The sequence below is a fragment of the Dendronephthya gigantea genome, unplaced genomic scaffold (assembly GCF_004324835.1).
Source record: "Dendronephthya gigantea isolate DGI-Jeju-01 unplaced genomic scaffold, DenGig_1.0 000074F, whole genome shotgun sequence".
Classification (NCBI taxonomy): Eukaryota; Metazoa; Cnidaria; class Anthozoa; order Malacalcyonacea; family Nephtheidae; genus Dendronephthya; species Dendronephthya gigantea.
This window is the reverse complement of record NW_021163084.1, coordinates 312,010-332,233: the sequence shown is the minus strand read 5'-3', so window position 1 is coordinate 332,233 and position 20,224 is coordinate 312,010. Positions and strand designations below refer to the sequence as shown.

The 20,224-nt window shown below is 36.8% G+C and overlaps 2 protein-coding genes across 3 annotated transcripts; one reads left to right on the top strand and one right to left on the bottom strand.

Moving 5' to 3' along the window:
- The first annotated feature begins 35 nt into the window (after window positions 1-35).
- On the top strand, window positions 36-5,950 carry LOC114531733 (periodic tryptophan protein 1 homolog). The gene is made up of 18 exons (XM_028553351.1): window positions 36-473; window positions 1,247-1,305; window positions 1,460-1,617; window positions 1,873-1,958; window positions 2,127-2,223; window positions 2,486-2,596; window positions 2,880-2,998; window positions 3,242-3,306; window positions 3,604-3,700; window positions 3,784-3,845; window positions 4,156-4,189; window positions 4,315-4,392; window positions 4,703-4,793; window positions 4,875-4,954; window positions 5,057-5,098; window positions 5,202-5,307; window positions 5,399-5,484; window positions 5,709-5,950. Exons 1-18 carry the CDS (start codon window positions 408-410, stop codon window positions 5,853-5,855), a joined length of 1,584 nt encoding a protein of 527 aa, XP_028409152.1. The 5' UTR covers window positions 36-407; the 3' UTR covers window positions 5,856-5,950.
- A 246-nt stretch (window positions 5,951-6,196) lies between these two features.
- On the bottom strand, window positions 6,197-20,224 carry LOC114531747 (DENN domain-containing protein 5B-like). 2 transcript variants are annotated; one of them, XM_028553366.1, is made up of 27 exons: window positions 20,015-20,224; window positions 18,696-18,805; window positions 17,832-18,510; window positions 17,107-17,291; window positions 15,868-16,696; window positions 15,421-15,501; window positions 15,253-15,319; window positions 14,813-14,900; window positions 14,188-14,229; window positions 13,805-13,927; window positions 13,122-13,268; window positions 12,728-12,824; window positions 12,291-12,438; window positions 11,627-11,824; window positions 10,470-10,529; window positions 10,311-10,379; window positions 10,087-10,208; window positions 9,559-9,704; window positions 9,228-9,346; window positions 8,924-9,024; window positions 8,772-8,840; window positions 8,507-8,592; window positions 8,062-8,121; window positions 7,726-7,792; window positions 7,391-7,524; window positions 7,078-7,106; window positions 6,197-6,895 (listed from the first exon to the last, which is right to left on the bottom strand). In XM_028553366.1, the coding sequence occupies exons 1-27, from the start codon at window positions 20,106-20,108 to the stop codon at window positions 6,715-6,717; spliced, it is 4,131 nt and encodes a 1,376-aa protein (XP_028409167.1). In that variant the 5' UTR covers window positions 20,109-20,224; the 3' UTR covers window positions 6,197-6,714. The 2 variants fall into 2 exon arrangements, with proteins under 2 accessions (XP_028409167.1, XP_028409168.1); XM_028553367.1 differs by lacking the exon at window positions 11,627-11,824.

Here is a 20,224-nt window from a genome sequence, read left to right as displayed (position 1 = left end):
TGCTGTGTTATGCGATAGCGGCCTCATATTTAGAGAAAATACCACTATTATCTGTGCGGGATCTTTGAGGATCTTTAAGGTTACTGATGACAATCTATTATTATGATAAACTAGTATAAGTAAACTAGTATCCCTTGACATCACGTTTATGGTTATTTTTTATTATTTTTTCTTTACTTTACTATTATTCAAGTGCTCATTATTATATGGCATGACCATCGCTATCTCCACTGAGCTATATAAATAATTATATATCTCACAACCAACTATTACCTTCCTTATCCATCACTATCCCCAGAAGAAGAAAAAACCCACGTGTTTACCAATAACATTTGTAAACATTTTCGAAATGTACTCACAGTCACTGCCTTAACAACAAAAGGTGTTGAACCTAAATCAGAGGTAAAATGCCTTCAATGGTAACATGTTTAACGTGGGTTAGACGAGGAGTAACCAAAGCTCTGCCTGATAAGGTATAGTTACCATTTATGTTATAATTTATAATATTTGCATAAAAACCGTATAGTCTTTTCATGTCAGCACGTTTTGCTACAATTGTGTGGTATACTGGTATTTCTGGAGGCTTTAACGCTGTGCTGTACTGTTTCTGTGATTATGAGAGGAAAAATTAAATTTTTTTTTTCTTTGAGACACTGGTACAACAACCACAATGTGGCTATATAGGGTGACTCACTCACTTTAAACACAGGCCTACACTACAGTTGACTGGCAGTTGTTTACTATTAACAACCCTAGGTGTCAATAATTTGACAGCCAGTAAACATAATGCATAAACACTGTGTTGGAAATGCCACCGAATATTGTACCACCTGATAAATAATATTTGAAGAAATTTTGTACCATGGTTGTGGTGCCAAGTGAATTTGTGATTTTACCATGCACATGCCCAATACATTAAAATGGTCCCACAAGCATCACAGCAATTGGAATACATTAAACTGTAGCTTCAATACACATAAATTCCCACCAAAATCAGAAGCATAATCATGCATAGCATTTCCAGCTTGTCTGATATAGCTTTATGTGAACTGACAACGGAACCTTTAAAATATTGGGTACAGTTGAATGTTATATCTTAATCCTAGCTTATGAAAATATTCTAATATTTATAACTGCTTATATTTAAACCTAAACATTTCCTGGTGAACCACACCGTGAGCATACATGTGTAGATTTACTGTAATGTGTTTTACCAAATGTTGATATTTGGGCATTCTTAATTAAGGTTGAATTAACACAAGAGGAATTAGAAGATTTGATCAAAGAAACTAAGGAAAAAATCAAGTTAGTATTTAAGTTCCAATTATAAAATGTTTAAATTTGTATGGTAAATTAAAATAGAGATGTTCAACAAGGTAATTTTGGAGACTACTGCTGACTGCTCCTCCGGCTTTGTTACCTTTTATGCCTATTGATTCTTATTCTTGTTTGTTCACAGAGAGAGAGAAGGATCTGACTATGATGAAGAACAAATGAATGAGGCCATTTCATCACAACAAGACCCTGATCAGGATGAAGAATTAGATAATTCTGATGTGGAAGACAATGCTGTACTCAAGGAATATGACTTGGATAACTATGATGATGATGGCGAAGGTATTTAAAGTTTGCTATGATTCTTCAGCCATTACTCTTTTGATTTTTTCCCTTTCACCTATATATTTGACCAATCACTCTTTTTTGCTCTCTTCCTTCACTTTTCCATGGTAAATAAATGTTACTTAAGTTTTCCCAGAATACCTACAATTGTTTAGAATGTTGGTACCCTTTGTGATAGTTTTCCACTTGCAGTTTGTGTCCACTTTTATCATTTTTACCTTATCTCTGATTCGTCCTTGGGAATCTCCCTAGGTGTTGTCATGACTGGTGCAGGAATGGCTGGTCTGACTTACTTTGCAAACAATCAGGATGATCCATACATCACCCTGAAAGAAGATGTAAGTGCTGGAGTTAGACAAGATTTTTTTCTCCATAGGGAAACACCAGATAGTACTGGATAGTACAGATCACCTGATAACCCTAATGCATTTCAGAGACAGCAGAAATAACAATATTGTGCCGTTATGACAACTTCATTTTGTTTGCCAAACTTTTTGCTATTGTAGGACGAAGATGAAAAAGAAGATGTTCAAATTAAATCTACAGACAATTTAATTGTTATTGGCAAAGTTGATGAAGAACTTAGTAGCTTGGACATTTATGGTAAAATAAGAAAATACATGTATCCCCCAGGAGTGGCATGCAGCACATGGCAGCACCTACTAACAACTTCCCATCAAATGTGTATAACATCTGTATAAAATAGACAAAAACACTTCTTGACATTTAAATTTGGGCCTTCATTGTTGTCTATTTTAAGAACTTTGTTGGTACCATATTTTAGGTGAAGTTTAATCTCTGTATGAGATCTAAAGTGCCTAAGTGGGTTGCCACCAAACCATGGTACTGTATTCTTTCATTCTAGTTTACAACGAAGAAGATACTGATTTGTATGTTCATCATGATATTTTGTTGGATACATTTCCGTTGGTGTTGGAATGGCTCAACTTTGATATTGGAAATGAAGATAAACAAGGTTATAGCAATTAAATATTTTATGCGAAACACGCGACATGGCTGAATATCCCATACTGTTCTCATTATCAACTGTGCTATAACAACTTCCAAAAACAGACAAAAACTTCTGAACGTTCCGACCTAAGTGCCTTCATCAGTAAAGTTACAGTTGTATTCGCACTATTACAGTAGCTCTTCTGACGATGGCTTTTAGGTCGAAACGTCGATTTCTGTCTGTTTCAAGCGGTTGTTATACCCGTATTTCATGACAAGTTGACTTTAATACATTTATCCTTTTACAGGAAACCTACTTGCCGTCGGTACGATGGAGCCTTTTATTAATATCTGGGACTTGGATGTGATCGACGCAATTGATTCAGCGCTAACACTTGGGGAGAAAAAGAAAAACAAACATAAAAAGGTGAAATAATTTTGAACCGAATTATACTGCGCGGGGTGATAGCGCAACTGGACGAGTTGGGTAAGAAAAACACATTAGCTGGTGTGTTACAATCGGGGCCTCTCAAAGGGGGTAAATGAGCCAATTTGCCTCAGCCCAGGGCGTGCGAGGTTTTGCTTCCGACCCAATTTTTTTTTGCAAAGCCCCGGACGCCAATGGTTTACGATAACAGTATCCTAACTGGTGTGGCTGACGACATTTTAGAAATCAAAGGGTTCTATTGGACATGTAGATGCTGTTTTGGATCTTTCGTGGAACAGAAATGCAAGGTAAGTCATAACTATCATGTCCAAACTGAACAACTACAAGATATAGTTTTTCCGTTAAACTTGGACATAAAATAAGGCAGCGTATTGTGCAATGCCACACGCGGGAGTTTATATTAAGATTATTCTGGTAGTTTGAAAACACAACAGCTTACTTTGACTACTGCACCTACAACAATCAACGTTTGAGATGCATATTTCAGGTATATTGTACCTGAGACACAAAAACGGTTGCTTGAAGTAAGAGCTGTTCTTACCCAAATCGTCGATTCATACCAAACATTCTTTCAATCTTGACAGAAATATACTGTGCAGTGGTTCTGCGGATTCCACAGTCGTCCTTTGGGATTTAGCTGAAGCTAAGGCAGTGCAAGCTCTAACACACCACAATAATAAGGTAAACATTACTGTCATTAGTGTGGTTATAAATTTCAAAGTAATTTCCCGTGTTGCTAGTGAGTACCGGTAACTGCTTTCCAGGTTCAAAGTGTCTGTTGGCATCCTTATGAAGCACAATCATTACTAACTGGATCTTTTGATAAGTAAGTGATTGGGGTGAGACTACAGCTAGCCTACAGCTAAATCAATTAAATAAATTTGTCCTGCACATGTAAAGGTAAAAACACAAAAATTTCAAAACCACGACCTCTACGACCTTATATATTCAATGACTGCTTGAAAATTGTTATCACCAAATAGGGACGATGTAAACGAATCTTATATGTATCGTTCAGTGTCCTTTTCGGCTGTGAAAGTCGAGGTTTGGCAGTTTCGAGTTTTGATCTTTAGAGGGCAATCTCGTCCTTATAAAAAATATTTTGGCTAGTTTAAATTGTGTATTTGAAATTTCAGAACGGCACAAGTCGTAGACTGCAGAAGTCCTGAGGTACAGATAACAAACAACTACTAATGCATATATTGTAACTTATAAGATTGCAAAATACGTTGGTTCTACTCGTAAACGAACGAAAGCTTGAGACACTCATTTTATCACATTAATTTTCCCAACAGGGCAGTTGTAGGTCATGGAAGTTAAAAGGCGAAGTCGAGTGCACAATTTGGAATCATTTTTCGCCATTTTATTTTTTGGTAAAGATTGTAAATCATATTCTCGTTCACGCTGTCATTTATTTCGTTTTTGTCCAACTATTTTTTGTGGTAATACTCCACCAATAAAGATCCATATAATTGATCTACAGACGTACAGTATACTGGATCCATAATAACACTGTGTCAATAAGAGATCTGTCCGTACTGATTTCATGGGGGAACAAAATTTGAGACAGAGCTATATCTACATACAGTAATATAAATGAAGTTTGTTTTTAAGTTCCTGAAAGAGCCTGCCTTTCTTTATCATAATATAATTATATTACTCAAAAATATTTTCATCTTCAAGGCCAGTACAGATAAAGGAAGCATTTTTTGTTGCGACGTTCGAACGAATGATCCAGTTTTTACATTACATGCTCATGACGAAGCGGTCACAGGTACGTTACAAGGTTTTACACAGTACATGTTTATAAATCGAAACGACTAAGTTTCTAATATTCACGTTAAAATTTCTGCAGGAATTGCATTAAGCAGTCAACTGCCAGGGTGTTTGGTGTCTGTTTCGCAAGATAAATTTGTCAAAGTATGGGACATAGAGGTATGTGGGCAATCTGCATGGAAAATATAAAATACATATATAGTTTCTCTTTTTTAACTGAAAGATTTTCGTAATACCAATATTAATGTCTTTCTTGAATAGAACGATAAGCCTTCATTTATAGCTTCTCGGGATATGAAAATGGTGAGTTATGTACAGTACAAGTGATTCGATTAAACTAAAGATTACTAAAGATAGCCAATAATACCGACTTAAATTCCCTTAACTTATATCTTTCTCTTACTAGGGTTCCATACTAAATGTATCACCTTGTCCGGATAGTCCTTATATTTTTACACTGGGCGGTGAGAAACAAGGCCTACAGATATTTGACATTACACAGAGCGCTCCAGGTATTTCAGATCGCAATAAAAGTCTTAACTTTTATAAGAGCTTTTCATAAGAGCTTGTTTTTGACCTTTTTTTACTTCTTTGTATATTAAGCATGGAAGCATTTTGAAAATCGACAATGTTTGGTAAACGTTGCAAATGCGGAACCCGAAGGCGAGGCGATGGTTGCACAAACAAAAGTATGTACTTTGTATAACATTTTATAAAGACTGTTGGTGTATTCGCCACTAATTACTCATTCACATCTTTCAAAAGAAGAAAATCGCAGCAAAGATCGCAAGTGTATACGGGCCTTAAAGCAATAAGGGGTGACCCCTGCTGTATCTCATGCAGTAGATCATTTTGAAACTGATAGAACTATCCAGTATAAAGTTACTGTTTCAATATATGATTTTCTCTCAAGGAGGAGACGAAAGAAACTGGGATAGACGACGATATGGATGTCGAATCAAATACTGTGTCGGCAATGGAGTCACTTAGTTTAAATAAAGACGAAAAGACCAGTTCTGACCGAAAGAAACTTAAAAGGAAAAAGAAAAAACGAAAATAAACTCTAAATTAAACAAGGGATGCAGGCCTACTGGTGGCTAAGAATGTAAACTAACATTACACTGGATAATGAATAATAAACGTTTCTAATATGAATTTCACAAATAATTTTGGGGGCCAGAGGAAAAAAAACTTTTGTGGTTTTTCCCCTAAATGGGTATAAGCCCCCTTGTTTCATACATCTAGCACAGGTCCTCCCTCTGTTATCTATCAAGTTTAAAGATGTTTTTCGATCACTCCATCTTCTCTGCGTGGCTATTCATGCTACATGTTTTTGCAAATTTGTTTTCTCTCATTTTTACGTAATAATATATATTTATCTCTCAAATATAATAATTTACATAATTTTTATATTACAAAACTCTCGCAGTCAGTGTTAAAAAGATGCATCTCGTACAATATTAGTTTTGCCAAGATCTACAATAATTCAATAATATTTCGGTGTATTAAATTTTCCTAATAATAATTGTTCATTTCGTGGACGATCGAATTCACTCAATTGTTATAAAATTCAAATATTTGTGGATTATTTCCATTTTATTACCATTATAGTGGCGTTTGATTATCTGAAATCCGATGGTAAATTCTTCGTTTGTGAATAAAGTCTATTGTTAAATTAATCCATTATTAAACCCATATTTAACCTCCCATTCTCCCCAAAATTTTCATGACCGAGGTTTTCCCGAACGACGACTTGAACAAAAGAACCCCATCCCAATATATATCACGGAATTAACATATCGGAAGTGAAAGGTTAGGATAGATTTACCCCGGATTTGTGATTTAGCCGTGTTACACATCGAACATACATAGGATACCGCCGTTCAGTTAACAGCTGTATACCTGGAATTCCAAACCTGCTATGATATTCCTTTCAACAGTGACGACTCGAGTACGATATTGAATTCAACCAATGAACGAAGTACATCGACCAGGAATTGAATCATGTCTTTATCTCGCAAGAATGAGTTTTGTTCGTACATGTGAGTCGTGACTGGGCATACAGAGATCAGAGGGAACCACTCCTCGAGCAAATGATCCCTAGGGTAAATAAAAAGAATATATTTGTTAGAGGTGGCATATAGTGGCACTTTCGTCATCTGCAAACTAATTTCTTTGCTATAGCTTAAATTTCTGCCTATAAATAAGAAGACTGCTGCTGGTTTGGTACCCAACTTTCATACAGTATTTTATTAAAACATTTCATTAAAAATCTCACTCACCTTGCACCGAGACAAATAAGAGTTTGGAACTAAAATGAATGAAGAGACGGATTAGTTTTGGCAAAATGGACGACCGGGGAAGGAATATAGGTGCAAAGAAAATGAAACGTTATTGTGGATCACGAAAACTCTATCCTGCACCCCGCCGGATAGCAGCTGTTTCAATCGCTCCAAAATTACCCGTTGTTTGGCATAACTTGGATTCTATGACACAACCGCGATAATAATTCGTGAATGTAAAACTTATCAAAGAAAAAACGCAGTATTATCGGGTTACGCATCAAAATGTAAAAAAAAACACAATCACACCTACCTTGCCATCCTTACCGACCGTCTGTGAGGCATCATTAATCTTCTGAACGACTGAACAAAACGATAATTTAGCATGACGCTGTTCTGTCAAAATGAATGATCCTTCTTCGGAATTAAGATACATGTACACTTTTTCTATGATGAATAAAATCAAATTTACATCAAAAATTAGATGAATTAGATGTAATCGCCATCTTGTTCTATAAGGATTAATATAACTTTTTCAATTGATGGAATACGAAAAACTTCAACGAAAGCTGGAACTCGAGGCATTAAAAGACGGGATTTCAAATGGATAATACTTAGCATGGTATATATACTAGCAGAAATCCTCACCAATAAAATCCCAGATGAAAAAGTTCTTTTGAAAGAGTCGCGATGATTTGAAACCACATTGGAAGACCTAGTAGCAAATAAAAATCGTAATCAACATAATTATATTAGCGTCCTTGCACGATTGAAATGGTCTCAATTAATGTTTTCTCCTTTGCTAAGTTTCTTATTTGGAGAAAAATTCCGAATCTTGGGATTTAACTTAACGGCGTTATAGCACAGTCAAACAGCCGTGCTGAGGAATTTTACTATACTAGCATACGATATCATAAAATGTATTTGCTGAAATGTCTACTGACTCAGGAAAAGTGCTTTGCTGTATTGGATAAAATCACATACCTGATCCAATGAATCACAAAGTCCATTTTCACCACAAAGCAAGTACGTCAGGTAACCTCTCTGTATAAAGTTAAAAACGTCCCTTAAACAACTCTAGTTTAACACGATGTTTGCCTTTGTGCAGTAAATACGAATTTGACATTTCACATATATGAAAATCCAAATTTTCACATTTGATGGAAACCAAATAACTGGTAATTGCTTCACACTTGCATTGAGATATCGTTTTCTACTCCACACAAAATCTCTGCAATCCTATGGCTAGTTTCTAACACTTACATACTGACAATGCGTCAAAGAAGCATTTTTAATCGCTATTTTTTCTGCAGGATAATTCAGGTGAGATGTATTCACAATCAAAATACGCAGCATGATAGATGGCACAAGGTATAACAAATCATGATAGTTTGAAACTCATTGTTGCGATCATTTTGACCTAACTCACCTCGCCTGGTTCTTGTCTACAAAAATATTTCACGATGTTATTAACCGCGTTAGCGACGTTTTCCTGAACGACTGGAATACTGTTCCCTAAAATATTCAACAAAACACGAAGATCAATGAGAGGTGGAATGTTTTGCATAAGATTTTATCTTCATACCCGCGTACACAAATGTTGCAAGAGTCGACTGAATGATATATTTTACACGCGTAGCAATAGCTTTGATGAGTTCCGACTAATGTTGTACCAAAGAAGTATTGTATCTTACTTTCAGGGGTTTTTCGAGCGACGACTGGTGATCTTCTTTGAGGTGAATTTGAATTGGAACCTCCACATTCTGAAGTGTAGAAAATGTTTATCATTCTGACACTACTGTAAAAACACTTCAAGATTTTGTTAATTGATACAATATATACACACCTTCGTTATTATTGTTTTGTTTCTGCTGTAATTCTGCCACCAACAATCTTTCTGTACTTCCATCATCATTACTCTTCGCTAACCACCGGCCGCATGGAAACCTACAAATAGACTTATTCGTATCACTTAATGGTCCGCCCAAGGTTAGACTGCGTACCAGGCCTTTCTTCTCCATCGTGAGGCCACGTGCCCCATGAAAACACACGAAACGGATAACAAAGCGCCTGGATGCGAGACAGAAGTGGGCGGCGGTCTGCAGTGGGCACCCATACATAGCACGACTATACACAATAACATATTTTACCGATAAAGATGTCCCGTAATCTCATTTCTAACCAAGACTTGTTCAACAAACCATCCAGGAGCATACCCAGAGCTATCATGACCGATCCGCAATGTTGTTAGCTTGCCAACATTTGGATGCTAAAAAATTATTACGTTCATTTTTTACTGTAATTGACATGATAATTCGCTAAGGCGAATGCTGTTGGATACATACAATATAATTTATCTAATGTTTTTCATATGAATAGAAGTTTTCATTGGTTGAAATTACCTTGATCTATATAGCTACAGCCCAACATTGGGGAGGTTCGGCTCCAGGTTAAAACATTGCTACCGTTTATTGCTCTCACCTGAAAACGAAATTCACATTCTCCCTTGGGTACATCAATGATATTGGTATCTTTTATTTCTCCCGCCAAAATCATCCACACATTTGCTGTAGTCGTGCTGCCGCCAAGCTGCTTGCCTGTTACTATGACAACTTTATACGTGATTGCTGAAAAGATAATAAAATGTCAGGAACTTGCCAAAGGAATGCTATTATCAAGGACCAAAATAAGTCACTATAATAGCATGCGTGAAAATGTACACTGAATACAGGAGAATTAGGTACTTTAATAAGCTGCATCTAACCAATATTGGAATTAGGTTATAATATAATGAGAGGATTATGTACAGTAATCTTTATGGTACTGTCGTCATCTTACGCGCACGAAAAATTTTCTCTTTGGACCCAGTTCCTAACCGCCACCCTTGCCTAGCCGCAAATCACGAAATCCGTAACATAACGATACAACCTCTTTTATTATGGTGACAGAAAGTCATGGTGTATTGTGTATGTTCATGTACGATTTTCACACAATGTGTGTTGTTCTCACCTAAAGTAGTGAAACAATTGGTAAAGCAGAAATAATCCACAGCATTTAACGACAATAAATAGTACAAGAACTGCTCTCTTTCTTCTTCTGTGCGGACAAACGCATAATTCTTGTAGTACTGCCTGAAAAATATAGAAGAATAAATCAACCTTCGCTATTCGCCAAGTTCGGCCTGCTTCACTATTACAGCACAAAAAACACTACACAGCACAAAAAAACACTACCTTAAAATATCTTTATCATTCAACAATGTTTTCAAATGCTTGGACAATGTTTTCTTTTCAAGTGCCAACCTAATAAATAATTTTTTGATGGAGCGAATGTACCGTAGAGACTACCATACCGTTAACAATTCACCAACTACATAAAAAATAAATACGTACCTTACAAAGGCGCGAAGGCACCCGGTGTCAGTCTTAATTTCAGATAAATTTCTCACACTCCTATGAAATATTTAAAATATTAACACTGAAATCTATTGAAAAAACAAGAATCTGACATCAAGTATTGGCATTGTACATATCATATTTAACTTAAAAGTTTACCTTTGTTGTTATATCATTATATTTGGTTATGTAAAATTTGTTTTTTTTACATTTTATGAAACGACTACTTCTCCGATGTTATTTAAATAGTTTAGTTATTAATTGTGGGTTTCCTTATGTGAGCACAACCGGACAGCAGATGGTGGAGAACTCTCAACAATTCTTAAACAAACAATAAGATGGCATATTTTTTATTCCAATGAACAAGAATATAAATAAAATACTGACAAATATTAACCCATTAACTTGACAATATCTTATCGTGCAGTGTTGGGTACGAGGCTGCTGTTTACTTATTAATTATCCATCTTCTGTAATCACTGTCAAATACTTCAATTTGATTGGTTTACAGGAGTGCGATTAATCATTAATCGCACTCTTGGTGAGCTGTAATCGCACTCTTGTTCACAGCCAATGAAATTCAGCATAGCTTTACAAGTAGCCAATCAGCATTCAGGATACAAAATAAGAATTTGTTTTCTTTTGGGGCGCGAAATTTTTAAAAATGGAGGAATTTGACAATGATTTTGAAAATTTTGACCTTTTAAATGATATATTTGCTGAAGAAAATGACCAGAATTTTTGATTACAGAAGATGGATAATTAATAAGTAATAGAACGAATTAAGTCGTGCAATTAATGCCAAATCATACTCGTGCTTAACAAATCAACCTCCCGCTGCGCGGTCGGTTGATTTTGTAATCACTCGTATGATTTTGGCATTAATTGCACTCCTATTCGTTCTATTACCATTATTAATCGCCACTTGGCCCCATTCTTTGTCCCACCAAAGTGTTATATATAGACATTGACAGTTTTTTCAACTGATTTCTTCGCATTACTGCATGACTACAGTAAGATAATGCAGTAGGATAACATGTTAAGGGAATTGGCAAGAGAATGAAATTAACAATATGTCAGTCTAATAACTGGAAGCCATCTGCTGAGCGATAGTTCATAAAGAAACCCAGCTGTTCGTTTAAATTTTAAGATACCTGATAGTAATTAACAAACGACCCTTTTCAACATCGACTAAAGGTGGTATTATGTTTATCTGAGGCAGACCAGAAGAGCTCGATTGTGGATTAAACTCTGACAGCTTAAAAACGGGCAAAGAAGGCGAGGTACAGCGACGATGTCGTTCGTGTCGTTGAACGCGGTTTAATGGGCTCGGAGAAAAACTCCTCTGACGACTAAAAATTACAGAGACCTATTTCTTAATTTTTGTTATAGGGGTAGGAGTGTATTACACTGTGCCTTTTACCTCAGTGACTAGGAGTTGTTCCTACGAACATCTCGGCCAAAAATTTCAGGTTCAAAAGTCATGCATGGGTCGCCTGACGTCCTCTTGAGAGCGGATTTACCACTGTTTTTTTTAATTAATTGCACGTACATGAAGTTGTAAGAGGGTTAATATATTATATTATATTATATTAATCGATTTATTATTAGAGACATTAGAGATTTAAGTTTGTTATGCACGATAAACGTTATTAATTGTTACGTTAATGGCTTGCAAATATATCCAAAAAGTGGTTGACTGAAATATACGTACCATATGGGAAAACTAGCATAGCAGCATTATTCAAATTTGTATATGATATAATCAACAAAATTATATGTGATAGCAAATGTTGAACCTAAGGACTACCCGCTCACCTTACATCGGTCCCCAAAGTCTTCGAAGCCATAGTAACACGACGACCGGCGGGACTTTCCGTCCGTACCCGACTAGGTTCTGGCGAGGTGCTCCGTCGCATGTGTTGTTTTCGTGGAAGGACTGGGGATGATTCAGCACTTCGTGGAACTATAAAAAAGACATTTTTTTCCATACAATGCAGGTAAAAGATGTGCTCCAAAAAAAGCTGAAGAAGTAAGAGCACGTAAGTGCACGTCTTCAGTTTAGAGGGCTGAAATTCATTTCTATAATATGTAGTGGTCTGGACAACTAGACATAGATAAGTGAATATAGTTTACTCTGATGGTATAACAGGACCAATTAGGAATGTTTTTGCAGGTCCTCCAGAGCTTAGAAAAGTTCAGAACCACCGAGCATATCATAAGTATCATAGAAAAGCTAAAAAATTATGGCGTACATGACATGCTACTGAAACTGTCTTCAGAAAGTTCCATGGCGTCTCCATCACAGCTTTCATAGTAAGACAGTAGATGAAACCAAAGCGGAGACTTCGCCTGAAATTGATTTTCAAAGTTAGTATAAGTATAGTTTATAACTTTTAAAGCGTTTGTAGCTTCATCTAAACACGTATGTAAGAGATATTTTTCATTCCAGGTATTTCACTCAGGCAGAGTAAAATGCCTAAATTGCACCTCCATTTTGAGGTCCTTTTCAGGTATTACAATAAATTTATTGTACTGAACCGCGATAGCCTATTTCAGAATGTTACCTATATAGAGCTAACATTCGAGATATCTACAAACTATAGCTTATTGCAGAATATTGTCAGGGTATATATCAATCTTAGTTACCTTCCGTATGTTCAATCCATGTCCCCAGATCCTATCAAGAAGATCACACAAACTTGCAATCAACGTGTTCTCTTCGACGCCTTTGACATCATTATGACCGAGATCTTTTGCTTCCTGACCCATCTTCAACACCAGCATTCTTTTTGTCTGGGTATTTGGGAAAAATAAAGGGGTTTAAAACATTCTAAACCATGCATAATAGCCTACCGGTGCTATCAAATTCCAGTGGGCTAAAGAATAACAAGCTTTTACGTAATAACAAACGTAATTTTTACATGTATTATTACATTAGACTACATTAGACCAGAGTAGCACCATCACAATACTGTTTCACTGGAGTCATATACAATCATTACAGGCAATTTTCATAACTAAAACCTTATTGTGAGATGAGAGCCGTTATCAGACCAGGAATGCGAGTTATTTGAAATAACGTGAACAGGCGTCGACCTGGTGGTCGATTAAACATATTGAGAAGAGAGTCGTTTCTCAATCAATGCCATGCAATAATATTATACAATAATGCTAAGGTACATTCTAAATCAAGCGTTCATTTAAGTGGAAATACCGCCAAGCAATAACTATTCCTTGTTAAAAGGTGATTGAGATCCCCCAATCAATGAGTTTGAGTGCTTTTAGAAGACAGGCGTAAACTTAGTAAAGTAGGACTTTGCTTGTCCTACCTTTGCTTTACACTCAGTCAATAATTGCTGAATAAAACTGATGTGTGCATCAGACGAGTTCAAGCTCATGTCACCGAGTTGAGACTTCGCGCTTCTTGTACTTTTGTTCTCCTGCAGGTATCTCTATTATGAAAATACGAGCCGATAACTTCACAGAGAAGAAGATTACGGTCAAGTGCGTTTTAGAAACAACATGAAATAACTGAGCTATACTTGGGTATACTTTACAGGGCTGTTAAACTATAGAACAGCACAGACAAAAATATCAATATGTATAATAGACATCATGGCTCCCGGTTGGGAGCTACTCAGAGTAGAGTATTTATGTAAAAAACAACAACACCATGAGATTTTCAGCAATAAGTGTGTAGTTTGAAAAATACCTTAAGGCTGACAGCAAGCTTGTCTCGTATTTTCTTCCCGTCCTTAAAAGGGCATAGCAATAGTCATTAGATTATTTTTATAATTTCTATAGTGGTATGTACACATAAGAAAAGTTCCAGTTTGTCAGCTTGGCTATAGGCTATCAAACATTTAAAGTTCTAGCAGGGAGCGCTTTTTCCTCTTCAGGGATAACATCAAGACTACTATAAATGATATACCCTGTTAGGTATCTAAAAGAACAGCTATTTAGCTGACGATGTTAAATCGAAATGAAGAATTCGGGTAGATTCAATGTATACGTTTTCTAAGTTTAAATGAGCAGAGAAACACGTTGAATACCGGACCCTCTAAGGAGAACGCCATGTCCTAGACTGAATATGTAGGTGGGGTGTTGCAAACATTCCCTGGAATTGTTTCACACCCTGAAAAACAATGCACCTATCCCATTGTAGATTTCAAATATGGGTTAGCAAAATAATTTAGGCGTTTCCCACCAGCTTGCCCAGTTATATTGAGTCGTAGAGAAATATTGAAATCATGGTGTACTTCCTTCCCTAAGTTCCCTTCCCATATGGTTAACTAGGGATCCAAGGATGATTCAAAGTTTTGGTGCCCTCACCATACCTGCTTTATGGCGGCGTTAAGTGATATATGCTCTGAGTGTTGCTTCTGCCGATCTCGACGTCGCCAGTTGACTTTCGGCTGACGACGTCTGAAAGATGAAAAGAATTATTAAAGTGTTTAAGGTGCAATACCTGAGGGGTGGATGCAGCTTGGTCGGTCATGGGTAGCTAGTGGGTTGGTGCCAGTTATGGTGTAGGACATGACTGTCATCAGAACTAAAGGCCCTGTTACACGGTTCAATTTTTCTTGCGACTTCCAACGCAATTCTTCTTTTGAAAGATGTATATTTGGGAACAACGAAACTTTTGTGTTCATTACACTTCATGCACTTTTCTTCTGCAAGACTCGTCACTAATTTATATCTTATCACATACTGAGAAATCTAATCTTGAATGGCAACAGAATCTACATATATTTAGCGAAACCAATATGGTATTTACCCGTAATCAACATTATCCAGCACAAAAGCTTCTTCGATCAAATCCGGAAAAATTCCATCACCCATCCCTGAGAAAAGATGTGAATTAAAAAATGGTTGCTGTAGCACAAGCTAGAGTTCCTGCACTGCACTGCACTGCACTGGAGTGCGTAATTTAAGAAGAACATACCTCGCCTTATCTCTACGTCAAGTACATGAGGAACTGGTGCTGTGTGATCAATGGAGTTCGTCCGTTTGGATAAAACTTGTACTGAAAATACAAGAAAGAAGATTTGACATAATCAGTATTACACACATCATCAGTATTTATTTCACCAACATTACTACGTTAATGATGATATACAATAATGAACTCTCTCTCTATATTTGATACACAACAATAAACACCAAATATCACAACCTATCCCTAAGCTGTCACAACCCACCCCTCACCTATTACAACCCACACTCACCTCTCACAACCCACCCCTCACCTATTACAACCCACCCTCCTCACCTCTCACAGCCCACCCCTCGCCTCCCACAATGCACCCCTTGCAACCCACAATGCCTCTTACAACCCACCCCTCGGCTCTCAGAACCCGGCCCCCCACCTCCCCTCCCACCTAATACTTACATGCGGTCCTTACACTCTGACATCTCTCGTACGAATGCGACCTGACATCATTGCCCAACCTGTTATTTATTTGCTCTATCCTCTGATCAAACACAGCTAGTCTCGTGTCGTGATCAGAATCAAACAACTTGTTATCAATAAAAGTTGCAAACATTTGCGTTTCAATGAAGGGAGCCAAAAACGGTAAAAATTGTGGTGGTTGATCCGACAAAAATGCCGCTTTATCAAAATTTTCCATTTGCTCCCGATTTTGAAGCCACTGTTCGATATCTTCATCGTTCTGCGGGTATATAACAAAACTCGCATAATCATAAAATAGCTGAGTAAACCAGTTCAATAAGATTTCACGAATTTCCAGATTAAATTCCAACTCCCGCATTTTCTTAGCATTCAGTCCCTGCACCCCCTCGCTCGCGTCATTCGTGTCCAGTTCAACGTCAACGCTCGGTTTTTCTTTACCATCCAATGGTAAATTTATTTGAATGCCCGTTTTTTGGGCAACTTTTTCCAACGAGGCTAACCTAGGGTTTATTCCTTCACCTGGAGTTAAATTCGAAGCACTTCTACTCGTCTTTAAATGAGTCAAACCAGCCTTAATTACGTCTACTTTCTTAGGTTTTCTAGCGATTAGCCGAGCGTCAGAGTTTTTCTTTTTTGGGATTTGGGAAGGACTTGATCGGCCTGTATTAGGTGATCCATTTGCCTTTTTGCTATATTTTGCTAAAACTTCGGACAATTCCTGGGACAGTTCCTTCTCGTGTGGTAATTCGGGTAACTCGTCCGGAACAGTTAGAACACGGTTGTTTAAATCCAGGCAACATAACGATGACTAAATTGGTTAAGACATAAACATTAAAATATTATAGATTGTTCCGTTCAAAAAAAGGATATGTTCAGAAAGAGAATGATGATAAAAGTAGAAGAATTGCAAGGGTTTGTCAATAAATGTTGTGAAATGCGAACAATATGGCCTTCCAAAGTTTATGAATTTTGCATACTTTTGGGAATGAAATTTTCACCACACTTACAATTACCCTGCGATTTTGGGAGCAATTTCCGTCTTTTAGTAGATGTGAACGAGTGAATTAGGTATCAAGGATCTGCTTGTATTTTATGACAAAATTGAACTCTTCACTCGTTTATAACAATCAAGAGAGGAAAATCGAAGCACAGATTACAAGTGAAAATGAGAGCAGCAGCACAACAATAAATGTTATATTCGACAATTATATATCTCACCTTTGCAGGCAGTAGTGCATCGGTGTCATTGGTATCATTGCAGTACAAACCCATTACAAACGGTACAGGTGCCTCTAGGAAATGCAGAAGCGAAGCTGGAAGTATTGGAACATAAACATGTTGCCATGTGTAAGGGAATATTACCGAGGTTATGGTTTCAGCTACCAACATAAAGGTGTAAAAATCTAGACAAAAAACACGATAGTATGTGAGCCAAAAGACAGTCAATTATTGTCATGCACCCACAGGGATTATTCAATCCACACGATTGTTCTTCATGGTCGTGGCAAAATGACGTCAATATAAAATGTTTGGCGCGAAATTTCAAACGAAAAAATACTTTGTCAGAGCAGAGAATTAACAAAACGTCTAACCCAATGTCGGTTTGTCACCTTTGTTTTATCGAGGGCACTAAAGACTCTTTCTCAAGCATCGCAACGAGTCTCAAGCTCGCTGCGTGTGTCTTCTGGTCTTCATCCAATCAAAATGCTTCTGTGTTTATTTTAATTAGATGCAAGCACTTGCCGCGAGCTCGCGGGTGAGTTTTTACGACGTATGTGTAAATGCGTTTTTTTCAACATTTGTCATGTACCTACTAGTTCACACAGGTGCGAACGGTACAAAAGAAGCATTTACTAGTATAGACTATGCTATTCTACAGGTTAGTCTTTTGAGAAAATATCAAGCAACAGTGACAACAACAATACCAAAACAGTTGCACTCACCAGATCCAATAATTAAAATCTGATGTTCCAGCATGACACAGGAGACCAATTTTAAAAAATCTTTTATGCCAACAATCTCAAGTAAATCTTCCATTGAATAATCAAAGAGTGGCAGCTCATTAGGCCCAGGCCTTTGACACATAACCTCCTCCATAATACAAGTAAATTTCAAATTTCTTCCAGGGGGAGGTAGAGGGACTTCATATATGAGATTATATAGATAACACTCTAAAGGAAAGTTTAAATCTTCTTCATGTAACCCTGCCTGGTAAATTTTGTTCAGACATGCCTTTGCAGCACTTATAAAAGGTAACGGCATAACAAGACATAGACACTTGGAAACCAATAGATTGTGCTTCTCTGAGTTGTATAGTTTGATTTCAGGTGTTGGGCTTGGAGATTTATTATGTAGGTAGGTTTCGAATCCTTCCAAATGGTCCCTATAGGGAATCGCTGAATGGGATCGGGTTTTTGTAGAGCTTAAAGCTAGTTCAGCCATGAACATATCCTGAAGTATTTGCATTGCCTGGCAGATTCCATAGTCTTTGACCTTTTCATAGAATGTTAGGGCAAATCCATGCAAGCGAGAGCCGTCCTCGCGTGTGATGAGAAATGAATGAAATGAAGGTGAGTGGGTTTCAGTGTTGAGCTTAAATTGTAGTCCATTTGGAAGCGATAGCTAGAGAAAGCATGGTCAAGGTTAGAATGTAAAGAGAAAAAAAAGGGGAGGCCAAGGAAATCAGGAACTTGGATCAAGAACATAAATACAGGAAGATTTGAAATTGAATGTGGTGAAATTAATTGAAACTTTGCTAAAAGAGAGGTTATTAGCATTTAGCAACAAACATGGGACTTCTCACTTACCATGCAGACAGCATGTTCATCAAATGGATTCCATGAAACACTCTCAGGATAGTGAGCTAAAGTTTTGGCTTTGTAAGATCTCTCAACTGGAGCTACATGCAATGAGTCACCTGAGAAAAACAGAAACATGGATAGCTCTACAATTATGAGTCCATCTGGCTACAACATCATGATGATGATCTAACATGGTCAGATGACCAAGTTTTATATCCTTAGTCAAAAATTAAGTAATACATATATATGGTTGCATTATTTAGAGTGAACTTCCACTTCAAATTTGGAATTTAAAATACAATGCTGGTGCATTATCTTTTACAAATTAGCAGCAAGCATAATTTATTCTTTCCTACAATCTCACTAACAGCAGCAGCAGGAAGAATTTTATATGGAGATTACCAACCACCCTTCAGCAAAAAATATTTGCTGGTATGCCCACAACTACATTTGGCCTTAGTTGAATCCCCATTGCCACAATGACAACCATAATATCAGTAGAATGCTACCAAATGGGTTAAACACCTCCTCAATTAAACTATATTTAGTTAAGATATTCAGTAGGTTTTTAAATGAAGACTGAATAAAATCATTTTCAATACAATAATAGAAATAATAGTATAGTAATAATAGCATATTAGCTGACCTATATGCCAATTATAGCACAAATTAACAAGGGAGGAAGGGCTTAGTCAAGACATATTACAGCTTGATTACACTTGTCAATGCGTTTAAGCAGCGAAAATTGCAACAACTATTTTGTAGAGACTTAATTAAGACTTCCCTATTGAAGATGGAAAGTTAGATAATTACTCACAGTATGAAAACAAATAAAAACAAAGGAAACATGATGTGGAATTTTTCAACATCGTACCAACTTATATAAACAAAGTTTTGTTTGTGTTATATTTGCGTCCAAGGCTTAGTGCCGAGGCTAGGCTAATAAAATTATTGAGCATAATTCGCAACAATGAAACTTAATGTAACTTAGTAAACCTACTACGAAGCACAAAATGAATCTGGAAATATATCTCAAATATCAGGGCTTAAGAAATGTTTCAAAGCGACTTTAGGCAGCGAAACAGTTGCAAATTTACTACAATTCAAAACACAGCTGAGCATTAATTTTGCGGAAGCCCATGGCAATGAACCCGAACGAAAAGTTGTCCAACTAAACATGCAATTATACATCATAAATGTACGTTTATCAAAGACTATAAGCTATTTTACAAATCCTTTCAAGGAGGCGACCTATATTCATGCTTAAATCATGTTTTTAAGCGATTTCAAACACTAAACACTGCAAATCTATTTTCAAAACATACCTAATAACTGGTCGGGCTCCAATCCAGACACATTATCAAGGCCACATACAACAAAATAATCTATAAGTCTTTGTCCCCCAGTTTGTGCGGACATCGTCACATCTTTTCGTAAAAGCACAAAAATATGTTATGTTTTGTAGATCAATAGATATAAACATGCAGAGACAAATCGGCACTTTAGTTTGTTTTGTCCTCTATATAAATGGTAGT

Bases quoted from the DNA above. Each gene is read 5' to 3' on its own strand.
- LOC114531733 (XM_028553351.1), top strand. From the start codon at position 408: ATGCCTTCAATGGTAACATGTTTAACGTGGGTTAGACGAGGAGTAACC. The intron at 1,306-1,459 runs GTTAGTATTTAA...GTTTGTTCACAG, and splicing joins GAAACTAAGGAAAAAATCAA to AGAGAGAGAAGGATCTGACT. The intron at 4,794-4,874 runs GTACGTTACAAG...AAATTTCTGCAG, and splicing joins TCATGACGAAGCGGTCACAG to GAATTGCATTAAGCAGTCAA.
- LOC114531747 (XM_028553366.1), bottom strand. From the start codon at position 20,108: ATGTCCGCACAAACTGGGGGACAAAGACTTATAGATTATTTTGTTGTA. The intron at 10,209-10,310 runs GTAGTGTTTTTT...TATATTTTTCAG, and splicing joins AATGATAAAGATATTTTAAG to GCAGTACTACAAGAATTATG. The intron at 9,025-9,227 runs GTAAAATATGTT...GTCTATTTGTAG, and splicing joins ATTACGGGACATCTTTATCG to GTTTCCATGCGGCCGGTGGT.